The 12,807-nt window shown below is 41.6% G+C and overlaps 1 protein-coding gene across 1 annotated transcript; it reads left to right on the forward strand.

Moving 5' to 3' along the window:
- Positions 1-404: 404 nt before the first annotated feature.
- mfsd1 (major facilitator superfamily domain containing 1) lies at positions 405-12,456 on the forward strand. Its single transcript, XM_028962907.1, has 16 exons — positions 405-603; positions 1,094-1,146; positions 2,840-2,952; positions 3,807-3,849; positions 3,943-4,010; positions 4,113-4,221; positions 4,331-4,433; positions 5,266-5,364; positions 5,686-5,797; positions 7,132-7,188; positions 7,543-7,699; positions 10,961-11,058; positions 11,140-11,252; positions 11,590-11,637; positions 11,744-11,810; positions 12,025-12,456. The coding sequence occupies exons 1-16, from the start codon at positions 447-449 to the stop codon at positions 12,026-12,028; spliced, it is 1,401 nt and encodes a 466-aa protein (XP_028818740.1). The 5' UTR covers positions 405-446; the 3' UTR covers positions 12,029-12,456.
- The last annotated feature ends 351 nt before the right edge of the window (positions 12,457-12,807 follow it).

A 12,807-nucleotide genomic window follows, 5' to 3' on the forward strand; every position in this document is an offset into this window, starting at 1 on the left:
GAAATATAAGTACATTTTCAGTTCATAAAGAAATCTGCAGTATCCTCATAATGACAGCTCAGCATAGATCAGCTCAGAACAACACAGGAAGCCAATGGCATGAAAATGATTACCATTTTACAGTACTGCTTTACAGTGATATTTATGAGGCACCACGAGGAGCGAGATACTTTATGAAGCCCTGAATCGTGTTCCTTTAACATGGTATATTATGTTCAGCGGTCGGTGAAAGGATACTTCCCCTGTTCATTTTCATTCCTTTTACATATGCATGTTATGTAAAGCTATGAAAAACTTTACATTTCTCTATGTTAATTTGAATCGGGCCGAGCCTGAGCCACCTACGTCACCGCCGCTGACGCGCTCTTCCAGTCACGTGACGGCGCGGTGGTCACATGACCGCGCGCGGCTCCGCCAGTGACAGTGGCGCCGGGTCCCGGAGCAGGATGGCCGACTGGGGAGAAGGAGAGAACTTGCTGAATGAAGACCCGCATTTCCCCAGCCCGACGGGCGCCAGCGGCGGGAAGATGTGGGCGATCTGCGACCCCACACGCCTGCCCCACCGGATCATCGTCTTGTTTTTTATGTGCTTCCTTGGTTTTGGTGAGCAGCAGGTTTCCAATTACAGTTTCCTTGCTGGTCTTGTATCTCGGAACAAGGTAGATCCCAAGCCTGAAAGCCCCTAAGTTATGCGGTAAGATCTGGGAATTGGCGACATTACTGATTGGAACCTGGTCAGAATGTAAGAATGAGGAACTGGTGGGGTTTCCCAGATTGGACTTGAATCAGCAGGTTCAGTGGGGATCCAGTGAACTGGTACTTGCTCCTCACTGCAGATCGCAGAAGGAGTGGATTCACTTCTGTTCTTTTTGGTTGTGAATCTTGATTCTTCTGGTCCGGGTCTGCTTTGTTAATAAACAAATTTCCAGGCAAAGTTTTGAACAAGACCATGGTTTTGGTTCAAGGACGTTTTCTTTTTACTAATCTGTCAGACGTGCTGGCTGGTTGGGTCCTGAAAATCCCACCAAAGCCAGAGTCAAGGCAGCATATGTCACTCACATCACTCATATTTTCATAACTTTCCCTCCTACAGGAAGTTATTTCTGCTATGACAATCCTGCTGCCCTGCAGACCCAAGTCATACAGGTCAGTTTATCAGAACAGAATACATTACAAATGCAACTTTAAGAAAAATTGCATAGGCCTATATTATGTGTGTGTGTGTGTGTGTGTGTGTGTGTCTGTGTATAGTTAGGGATATTGTGAGAGACTTGGTGGATGTCATAGACATTGTTGGGAGAGGGAAGTAATTGTATTGAGATGATAGACACACCTCATTTTGTGTTTTCCATGTAATGGTGTCATTGTGTACAGGTGTGCCTTATACCAAGAGACAACCTTTCTCAATGTGGGATTAATTTCAACATTCTGTGGGTATAAAAAGCTGGTCTTGTCAGTAAAATTCAAACAGCCAGGAACACACTTAATGGACGAGCAGCGTCACCTGGACATGTCACGCATTCGGGGTGGTGGCAGGCAGTCAGATGTTGCTCGTGAACTTGTTGAGTCTCAAAGTGTCATCAGCAGATTTGCATCAAGACACAGAACTACTGGCAGAGTTCATGACCGACCCAGGAGTGGAGCCCCACGAGTGACAGACTGCAATGATGACCAGAACCTAAAGACAAGATATTGTTACGCAACTGCCACACAGCCGTTTACGAGATGCGAGGCTACTGGGGTTTCCAGACAAACCATTCGAGAACGACTCCACCGCTTTGGCTCAAATACAGGACGACCATTGCAGGTGACTCCACTGACACCGCCGTGAACGTTTGCAGTGGGCACAAGACCGTGTGACCTGGACAATGCAGCAGTGATCTACCGTCCTGTTTACTGATGAGTGTCACGTCAGCGTTGCTGGAGAAGGCGAGGTGCGTGATACACTGAGGTCAACATGGTTCCCAGGGTTTGCTTTGGTGGAGGAGGTGCAACAGTCTGGGCATCACCAGTCAGTGCAAAACTGCACCTTCCTACCTCAGAGACATCACAGATCCCATCATCATCCCCCAATTCCACCAGCACACCCCCAACTTTCTGTTCATGGATAATTATGCTCCACCACATCGTGGCAGAATTGTCACAGCTTGACTTCAGTTGGAGTGCGTCATATGGTTTGGCCATCGATGTCCCCTGACCTGAACCCCATAGAGCACGTCTGGGACTGAATGATCGTACCCCACCCCCATGTGACCTGTGGAAGAGTGGAACGCATTGCCTCAGAACAACATCATGAGGCCTAGTGAGGAGCACAAGACATCGCTGTCAAGCTGTTATGTGGCGGTTATGAAGACTAAGATGGAGTCATTTTGAAGTATCCGAACATATTGTATAAAACATATTTAGTATTTGGAGAAAGTATGTTTGAATCTGTATGTCGCCTCTTTTTACCTTCATGGCTGCTTTGTTCACTATCATCATCAAAAGCTGCTTCACGAGATGCTGATTAACATGAGTAACAAAGTGTTCAGTATAAATCTTACGGACTGTTGGAAACCGTCCACGTTGTCTTAACCTAACTAAGCTGGTGGAGAGAAGCAGAGAGTGTGAAATGCTGCTGTCACAGCAAACGCTCCCTGATTTTTGCTTTTTCCTGTTTATTATATAATCTCATGTGTTATTTCCTAATCTATAAAGTAAAAATGCAAGATCCATAAACAAGAAGGGGTATCCAAACGTCTGACTGGTGGTTTATATAGTTTAATAATTGCAAAATATAATAAATGTATGTGGTTTATGTGATAAATGATGTGATGTCATTTCTTTCTTTGCTTGACAGGACATGAAGTTGTCTACTGCCTGGTTCATGGAGTTGTATGCATGGTACTCCTGGCCAAATGTTGTGCTCTGTTTCGTGGGGGGATTTCTTCTGGATCGAGTTTTTGGAATCAGGTACCCCTGGTGTCATGTTATTTGATGATTTTTATAAATTATTAGCTTTTTTTTTTTAATCTTACTTCTTAGATTGTAAAAAAAGAAAAACAATATTTCAAAAAGCAGGCCTAGTGTTCTCTTAGAGCTATTAATATAGCTGTATCTATTTATGAGATTTACAGATTTGTTTGAGTAAAGTACAGAAATTATATACCAATTATAGCAAATTATTATTTGTAGAAATTATACCAAACCTTTTTTAAGCGTCTTTCACACAGCTTTTTACACAGTCCCTTATTCACTAGCACTAGCAAGAACACCAACAGTGATTCCACTCCACCTTTATCTTTCTCTGCTTAAACCCTATTAAAGTGAAGTGATTGTCATTGTGAAAGACTGCAGCGCAGCACACTGTCCACACAACAAATTTAACCATCACCCAAAATGAGCAGTGGGCAGCCATGAAAGGCGCCTGAGGAGCAGTGTGTGGAGACAGGACCATGGCAGTGGTGGCCTTACTCGCTAGGCCACCACTGTTTACTGCAGACTCCAGGGGCAGTGGTGGCCTAGTGGTTAAGGAAGTGGCCCCGTAATCAGGAGGTTGCTGGTTCGAATCCCGATCCGCTAAGGTGCCACTGAGGTGCCACTGAGCAAAGCACCGTCCCCACACACTGCTCCCCGGGTGCCTGTCATGGCTGCCCACTGCTCACTCAGGGTGATGGGTTAAATGCAGAGGACAAATTTCACTGTGTGCACCGTGTGTACTTCACTTTTACTTTAAGATGAATGTTAGTAGTATAACTACTTAATTACCCATTATACGAGCCTTCCTTACAGGTTGAATATTTCTTGTCTTGTGATATTTCTTTCAGGTGGGGGACAGTCATCTTTTCACTTTTTGTGCTTTTGGGACAGGTGAGAACCTGTTATGTATTATTTGTACTGTGTATTAAATTCACTGACGTCAGTGGTGGGGTTTTTATAGTAACTGCTGCCCTGTGTTGACAGATTATCTTCGCTTGTGGAGCTCTATTCAATTACTTCTGGCTGATGGCAGTGGGTCGCTTTGTCTTTGGGTAAAGGCTGTTTTTTTGCGTTATTAGAGAGAACTAATAGTGGCACAAGTGTGTCCAGGACGTGTGCATCAGTGTCATCTTTGCTGCTCTGTGTCTGGACAGGATTGGTGGGGAGTCCCTGGCCGTTGCTCAGAACACGTACGCTGTGAACTGGTTCAAAGGGAAGGAGCTGAACCTGGTGTTTGGTCTGCAGCTCAGCATGGCCCGACTGGTAAAGACACACAAGAGCCGGCGCTCACTTGAACTTGATGGTGCAAGATGGCCATTGTTTTTATTTTCCACCTTCTCATCATTACCTGCACTTCTCCTGTTTATTACAGGGCAGCACAGCGAACATGAACATCATGGGCTCGATATATGATAAAATAGAGATCGCCCGGAACTCCACGGGTCCAGTCACGCTGGGCATCGTTCTCATGATTGGTCAGTGCAATAGAAAATAAGTTGGAATGGCCAGAATAGATTCAGCATTTTGTAGATATTCTCCAGTCCTTCTGCTGGAGGGATGCACACCATATTCCCCACTTGGTCTTTTAATTGTATTGGTGCAGGAGACATCACTCAGAATTTTAGGTAGAGATATCAAATCATTTTCATTCACAACCAATTAATGAAATTCATATCCTAGAATCCTGAATCCTAGAAATGTTGCACTGTAGGGTAAGGTGATCACTCACTGTCACTTTATACTGATTTGTAGTGACGTTTCAGTACAAGTGTGTTCATATTTTGCATTTAGGTTGAGGAGATGGTTGTCCAACAGGAGATTACATTATCATCTTTAAAAGTTAAGAACAAAGGTTTAATTCCACCATCCCATTTGAAACCTGACCCTGAGTGTACAGCCATACAGTTTGTGATGTGAGTCACGGACCAAGAAAAACAGAGTGATTGCTTCTTCTTTCAGTTCTCTAAATGGCCGGAGTCAAAGAATCAAGTTGTAGTATCAGGTTGTTAACATCACCATACACTGGGGAAAAAAAAAAAAAGTCCAGACTTATTACCGTTGAACGATTCAAAGTGTGGTTTTGAGTTAATAATTTGTAGGTTTAAATCCACTAATACATTTGACCAGGTACCCAAAGTGTTTAAAAAGCATTTCTTCTTTTAATTGTCCATAGATACAAGTAAATCCAGCAATATCATATGCATACATTATGTAATTAACAATGTATGTTTAATGCTTCAGTATGTGTTGCACAATATCCATTGAAAAAATGAATTTGTCTTCTCCCCACCTCCCACCCCGCTTTAGCGGCAACAACGTGTCTGTTGTCTTTAATCTGTGCGCTGGTGTTGGGCTGCCTGGACAGGAGGGCAGAGAAGATACTGAACAAGGCAGAGGGGAAGACAGGTGGGGCTACAAGACAGTTTTCTGATCCCAGCTTGTGTGCAGATTTAATATATTTGCTTGCATTTGCACAGAATTAGTAATGTGATCATTATTTTAAAAAATTATAATTTTGTAATACAAATATTTTTTTGGACTTTTATTGCTTCCATGAAACAAAAATGGTTAAAGTTTACAGAGCATTGCATAACATTAATTCCGTTAATATTCCAGAATATGATTCTGTTAAAACGATCATATTCTGTTGTTTCATTTCATGATATGTACACAATTGCACAAGCGTTTTAAATTCATTGTTTGTTTTATGTTTTTTGGCCACCTTAGGGGAAGTGATCAAACTGAAGGATGTGAAGAACTTTCCATTAGAGTTATGGCTAATTTTCATAATCTGCGTGGGCTATTACGTGGCCATCTTCCCCTTCATTGGCCTTGGACAGTGAGTCTCATTTCTCTATTCCTCTCTCTGCAGAGAAAAACCACTTGGTCGTGAGGCATTTACATTTACAGAATTCATCACACACCCTTATCCAGAGCAACTTACAATCAGTAGTTACAGGGACAGTCTCCCCCTGGAGCAACTTAGGGTTAAGTGTCTTGCTCAGGGACACAATGGTAGTAAGTGGGATTTGAACCTGGCTCACAGGCGAGTGTCACCTACTAGGCTACTACCACAGAGTCAGCAGTGTGATCATGTGATGCAGCTGTAAGTCAGCTATAACTGTGTACATTTAAATTGATTGCTTTTATCAGACGCTTTATCCAGAGACCCTCGGGTTAAGTGACTTGCTTAGGGACATAAGGGTACTTTACTTTACTTGGCAGACTCTTTTATTCAAAGGGACTTACAAGGAGAAGACACCAGCAATTCTCATTCAGTTTCCATAGATTCTGAGTCAAAAACTAACTTGTCAAGATTAGAACATTCTAGGGAATTGTTGAGTGCTAGACGAAATTAAGTAATTAATTAATACATTTTGTTAGTGTGCATGTGTTAGTGTTAAACTCATTTGAAATACTTTTCTTAAAGGTGGTGGTAGTTTCGGCTAGTCAAATAGAGAAGGGCAAGTTGTTCCACCAGCCAGGGAGAATAAAGGAAAATAGAGTTGATTGGGATCAGAGACCCCGTGAAGAGGGAATTTTTAGTCTCATTTCATTTGCAGATATGAGAGGGCGTGCAGGAGTGTAGCTATCTAGTAAGATAAGATAAGATAAGATAAGATAAGATAAACCTTTATTAGTCCCACAAGTGGGAAATTGCACTTGTCATGGCAGAAAGTGGACAGAAGCAGAAGGTAAAAGCATCACAAAAAATAACATAAATATGTATCTGTATATATGTACAATTTACAATTTAAACAGTTAACAATTTAACAGAATGTGCCAAAGGGGGCTGAGTAGTATGTTGATCTAAGAGGAGTGGTCCACCGTATCAAGAAATGGAGGCTTTGAAAAGTTAAAGCACTCATATTTATGAGATTATATTTAATAAAAGAAGATACATAAAATTTGTTAATGGGAACTCTGGGGTGTATGCTAATGATTATTTATATACTCATGTTGTTAGCTACTTTGGCTAATATGTACCTCTTTGACATGATATAATGTCTTATACATCTTTTATTTGCTTTTTTTTTATGACTCAAGCAACCTTCCTACACATATAACACGTTTCTAAAATTGTTAATTCCATAACAGCTGCAGAACATTTTGAATTTACAAAATAATTCTGTCTATCTTCGTCTTTATTCTCATAATTGCTATTCGTTTTAGAGTTTTCTTCATTGAGAAGTTTGACTTTTCTCCAACAGAAGCCAGATTAATAAACAGGTAACATAAACGTCTCCTTACAGTCTTGCCCAGTTAAATGACAACTGTCATTAGCTGTAAATGTCATAATGTTCACATCAAGATTAGTGATAAAGAGGAGATTTTTCAGAAGTTATACTAAACAGAATTTCTCCCTGAAGATCACCCTGTCTAGGAACTACCCAGGCAAACGAGACTTTAGAATACCATAGAATAGTTAAGTGAATATTTTTTAGCAGTCATGAAATATTTGTGTAAAGCCTGATTAAACCTGTGACTCAAAACATAATAGAATATTACCATAATATGTGAAAGACATTTAGATGTTATCATGTGCACTACTTTGAAACTGATGATGTAATAATTCTCTCCCAGTATTGTGTACATCATCTCAGCCCCTGCATCTCCAGTGCTGGGTTTTCTGGTGGATAAGACTGGGAAGCACGTGCTGTGGGTGATGTGTGCTGTGGTATTGACTCTCACTGCACACATAATGCTTGCCTTCACCTTCTGGAACCCTTGGATCGCTATGGTAATTTCTCCTGAACTTTGTGTGACTTTTTTTTTTTTTATGCATGATTGTAGTAAAATATAGGCCTTTTGGTTATAATTTGTCATGTGATCACTGAAGCAACCTCAGCAGTGGAGAAACCTCTATCAGAATATAGATGGTGATGAAGGTAAATTCATCACCATGCATTTTTCTTGCATTGTTTTTGAGGTGGTCAGGAGAGACCCATGCTTGCCAGAATGATTGTGAAAATTCAAAAATGTAACTGCGCTGGTGTAATCCTAAATTTTGATAATTTTAGTCAGGGTCAGGTCTGCTCGGATTGGTGAGCAAACACGAACCTCCAGTCTATAGTACCTATCCTTTCCATATGATTCATTGCTTGTAAATTAGTTTCAGCAATTTGTCACGTTCCTATTTCTAGGGGTCTCAGAAACAAGGGTGTGGAGAGGAGGATGTCCACTGTTACACCCACAAACAAACCAAGCATACAAACAGTGCTTTTATTCACAGATTTATTTACAAAAAAAACAGCAGACTCAACACAGCTAACCAACATTAAAACAGCCTAAAGGAAGGGATGGTCCAGCGGGGATAACTCAAACACACACAAGTTAACAAAAAAGGCACATAACAGGCTATCAGCTAATAGGCTAACACAGGCAAAAAACTAAGGGTCTATCACACAAAGCATCAAGAAACACAAATGAGATCCCCAACGGAGCTCCTTGCAGATCTCCGTGGACCCTGGGGATCTCCTGAAAGTGTAAGTACCTAACAAACCCTGGGGACCTCCCAAACACCATCCGAAGTCTCTTTATATAGGTGGAGGTGACCAATGGCAGATGGCAGGTGGAGCTGGTAGGCCTCAACTCCTCCCACTAAGTCAACCTAAAAGAGACAGGACACAAAAACACAGCCAGACACACAGAACACATGGGAGCATACGTCCAGGGACGTAACAGATTGGATTAGGTGTTACATCCCGTGGTCATATGATATGTTGTTTGTGTTCTCTGTCTTGTGTTTTTGTTTTTGTAGGAGGAGCCTGTAATTTACAGAACTCCTCCCATACCTGAAGCTGATTTGCGCTCTCATCGGAGTGAGGCCGTTAAAGATGGCATGGGTCTGCTGAGACGAGAGGGGTGGGAAATACACCCGACTGATGCCCTGTTCACAGTAGTCTACCCTGTGCTTTTTTAGTGGTGTGCTTCCCTGACAGCTTTGTTGTCATGTGTCAAGGCTTAAATTGTACTTCTTTCAATTTATTCAATGACACCGTTAAAACGTTTGTGGCGTTTCCCTCCCTCTTTCTGATTGTTTACACTCCTGACCTAGACCAGGACATAATAAATGGGGGCTCATCCGGGATCACTGTTGTTGATCAATGCTGTGAGACTTATTTTCCGGTCTGTGTAAAGTAGCTGTTTGTCTTGAGCTGCCTATTAATGGAGTTGATTTTATCCTTGGCACTGATTTAGCGGGTGGGAAGGTACTTCCTTTTCCAGAAGTGATAGACATTTCCACCGAGTCACCCAGTCTGGTTGAGGTGGACGCTGAATTTGTGACTGAGCTCGAAATCTTCTGCAAGCTAAAACAGTCACGTATGCGGAGTGATATTGATTTGGCTGACACTTTTATTTCTGTGCTGGGTTTAGCGTCTTCATCTGCAGCGTGGCCGCATCAAAGCAGGGTCGCTCTCCACGGCAGGTGGTGCTGAAGGTGTGCTGTTGCTGTCAGTCAGTAAAGCACAACTTTCTTGGGCACAAAAGAAAGATTTGTCTCTGGTTAAGTGTTGTTCTTTTGTTGTTCATAAGGAGAATCTAACAAGGAAGTCGGAGGCTTAATTTTGGGGTGATGGAGTTTTGATGAGGAAGTGGACACCTCTGGTTGCTGATGATTTGATTTGGAATTCATTTAGTGGTTCCACTTAAATGAAGGGTAACATTGGGGCGCAATAATGTCTTTGCGGGTCACCTGGGAGTAACTTAAATCTATAATCGGATTCTGCGGTACTTCTTTTGGCCTGGTTTAAAAGCAGGACTGTCGTTCATGCCATGTCTGTCAGTTGGTTGGGAAGCCAGACCAGACAATACCACCTGCACCACTGTACCCCATACCAGTTTTAACAGAACCTTTTAAGAAAATAATTTTAGACTGTGTTGGTCTAATCCCTTGAAATAAATCAGGAAAGATGGCATGGGTCTGCTGAGATGAAAGGGGAAAAGGGGGGAAATACGCCAGACCGATACCCTGTTTACAGTAGTCTACCCTGTACTTTTTCGTGGCCTGACTGCTTTCTTGTCTTGTGTCAAGGCTTGAATTGTACTTATTTCTATTTTTTTAAATGACAACGTTAAACATTTGTGGTGTTTTTACATCCAAGCACTTTTTTTTAAGCCATGACTGTCGGGGGAGTTCCTTTTTTAGGGGATAGGTGGGAAATTCTCTGGCTGGAAGTAACCTTTCCCATTGTGGCGACATAAAGGGACAAATTCTCTGAACAGCGAAGCAGAATGGCCAAAGCGCTCTTTAAACCTATCGTATGTCCAGCCACTGCAGGACCATAGACAGGCCCAGGGGAACTCGTTTAATGTTAAATAATGTCACAGAGTGAAATTAGGTAGCCGGGGGGAGTGGCTGCTCGCTGCAATGCCTGTTGAAAATTGTTGCAGTCTGCTGATGATTTTGCACCCGCAGAAGCAAAACTGGAATTTAAGTGTTGATACCAGTTCAGATTGATAGCGAAATCGATACTAAATTTTAGTATAGATTTGTATCTGAGAATCATTTTTTGACAACATTAGCTGCAGCCACAAGCAGTTCCAGTAACCTGACAAAAACATTGATATACATCACAAGTAGCACAAATCCAGCAGTACCAATTATATGTGTATCGTTGTTGGCTGTGTGACCCTCTGAAAACAATTACAGGCAAAATCAAACATGAATTTAATAGCTTGTGTCTGACAGCTAATAAACCGGTTAGTGTGATTAAGGCTTGTGAATTAATGTTAGTGATGGGGACAGTAAATGTTGTAATTGCAATATATCCTGACACTTCCTCTAGTGATACCTTATGCTTTATAGATGGATTGAGGCTTGAGTTGAACATTTAAAATTATTTGTGAGGAAAAACAAAGAGTTGTTCAAAGAGCTGTTCAAAGAGCTTTTACAATTGACATCTGTCCTGTGGTTTTTATATAAATCAGTTAATCATCGTTATTGTGAAATCTTCATATCATGGGCAACAAATCATAATTGTACTGCTTTCATCCATAGTCTGTCTTGGGGGTTTCCTATTCGCTGCTGGCCTGCGCTCTCTGGCCAATGGTGGCCTTTGTTGTTCCAGAATACCAGCTGGGAACAGCCTACGGCTTGTAAGTTAACACGACCCTTAACCTTTTCAAATAGGGGAGAGCATTCTTGTTAAATTTTCTACTTCTTTCACTCCTTCACAGCATGCAGTCGATCCAGAACCTGGGCTTGGCTCTGATCTCCATGGCAGCGGGCTCCATTTTGGACAGCAGAGGTTACCTGTTTCTGGAGGTGTTCTTCTGTGCCTGTATATGCAGTAAGTGTCCCCTGTAGGAGAGCGTTCCTGTCATTTGTTTGCTTTGCTGTGTAATCGGCTGTGCAATTTTCAGATGTGATAACACTATTGCACCCTGGTGAATTGGACCTAATTAAAGGGATAATTAGGGTCAGTCATTGGGATTCTTTTGGTAAACAATATCTGGGCCAATTCTGTCCAGTATTACATTGCTCTAAATATCAGACAGATGCTATGGCCCCTAGTTTGGCCCCTAAGATGGCAGGAGCTTCATTGTGGATTGGGTTTTGTAGGATTCAGTATTGAACATGGTGAAATTTTATGATTCAGACCTCTGTGTTTATGTTTGTGTTCATAGTTGCGTTGATAGGGGTTGTTCTTCTGTACTTTGTGGATAATCTCAAAGGTAAGCGTGCTCCCTACATACATAAACTGCCATATTGTGAAACATTGTAATAAAAATATAGAAAATTGCAGCACTGACAGTAACCATTACTGTATCTGTCCATCAGGGGGCGATCTGAATTTATCAGCCTCAGGCTGGACCAGACGACTGAAGAGCTCGTCCCCACAATCTGAGTAAGTTTGACAGGTGCTGATCTGTAAGGCTACAATATAGTGCGTCTACTGTTAATATATGAACACTTGCAGCATTTCACTTGAATGCGCAGCATTTAAATCACGTTTTGTACACAATTCAGTTACTTATTTTGCCCAAAACTAGATCCTCTTTTACTGTACATTAATGTACTATGGGTGTTTGTCTGCCAGTCTGTAATGTTGTATTTTACAGGTGAGTCCTGGAGAAGTGGTGGCTGTCAGTCACTCAAGACGATTTTTCCATTGCGCTTTGACTCCTCCCTTGAACACCTCACTGAGTCCACATATTATGGATGAGCTCGTCCACCTTTGTATGGCTGAACTGGAGTATTAGCAGCATACTTGGGATTTGAAGACGATACTTAGTTGGGTTCCTGCAGAGTTGCAGAGCACCACTCTGGACTGTGCTCCGTAATCCAGTTCATGTTCACGGTGATGAAAATGTTGAATGTCTCTTTCTATTTGGTTATTTTTCTATTTTAACAAATTGGGTGTGCTGGACTGTTTTCTTTATTGTAAGACGTGGGTTATTAATGTTAACTGTCATGAAGTTCTTTTATACAAGGTTTGTTTGAGGTCAGCCAGCGGAAATAAACATGATTTCTTTTAATGTTCGCTTATTAAAGCAGCTGTAACAGTTTTTTTTTTCTGTTCTCAAATGTAAGATGTGCTGGAGTCCTGTCCACTCACACATCACTGTCATTGTGTCACTGTAATTTTTGAGAGTGATTCACATTAGTTATTAGTTACTTTATTCTGGCTCATCACTTAACACCTAAAATGAATAATTGTGTTTTGATACCACGGTCACTTGCCAAACACAGCCTTTGCTCAGTGTTCGCTCACATTTTTCACATTTTAATTTTTAAAAAATGCAGACGATCGGAAACGCAGGTACTCTCTTTGTCCATGATCGGTAATTTGGAATTTAGACATGTCATGTCTTTTATACGGTGATTTAGGTGTTCTTGTGGAC

The sequence above is a fragment of the Denticeps clupeoides genome, chromosome 19 (assembly GCF_900700375.1).
Source record: "Denticeps clupeoides chromosome 19, fDenClu1.1, whole genome shotgun sequence".
Lineage (NCBI taxonomy): Eukaryota > Metazoa > Chordata > Actinopteri > Clupeiformes > Denticipitidae > Denticeps > Denticeps clupeoides.

Bases quoted from the DNA above. Each gene is read 5' to 3' on its own strand.
- mfsd1 (XM_028962907.1), top strand. From the start codon at position 447: ATGGCCGACTGGGGAGAAGGAGAGAACTTGCTGAATGAAGACCCGCAT. The intron at 3,850-3,942 runs GTGAGAACCTGT...CTGTGTTGACAG, and splicing joins TTTTTGTGCTTTTGGGACAG to ATTATCTTCGCTTGTGGAGC. The intron at 5,365-5,685 runs GTGGGGCTACAA...TGGCCACCTTAG, and splicing joins CAAGGCAGAGGGGAAGACAG to GGGAAGTGATCAAACTGAAG.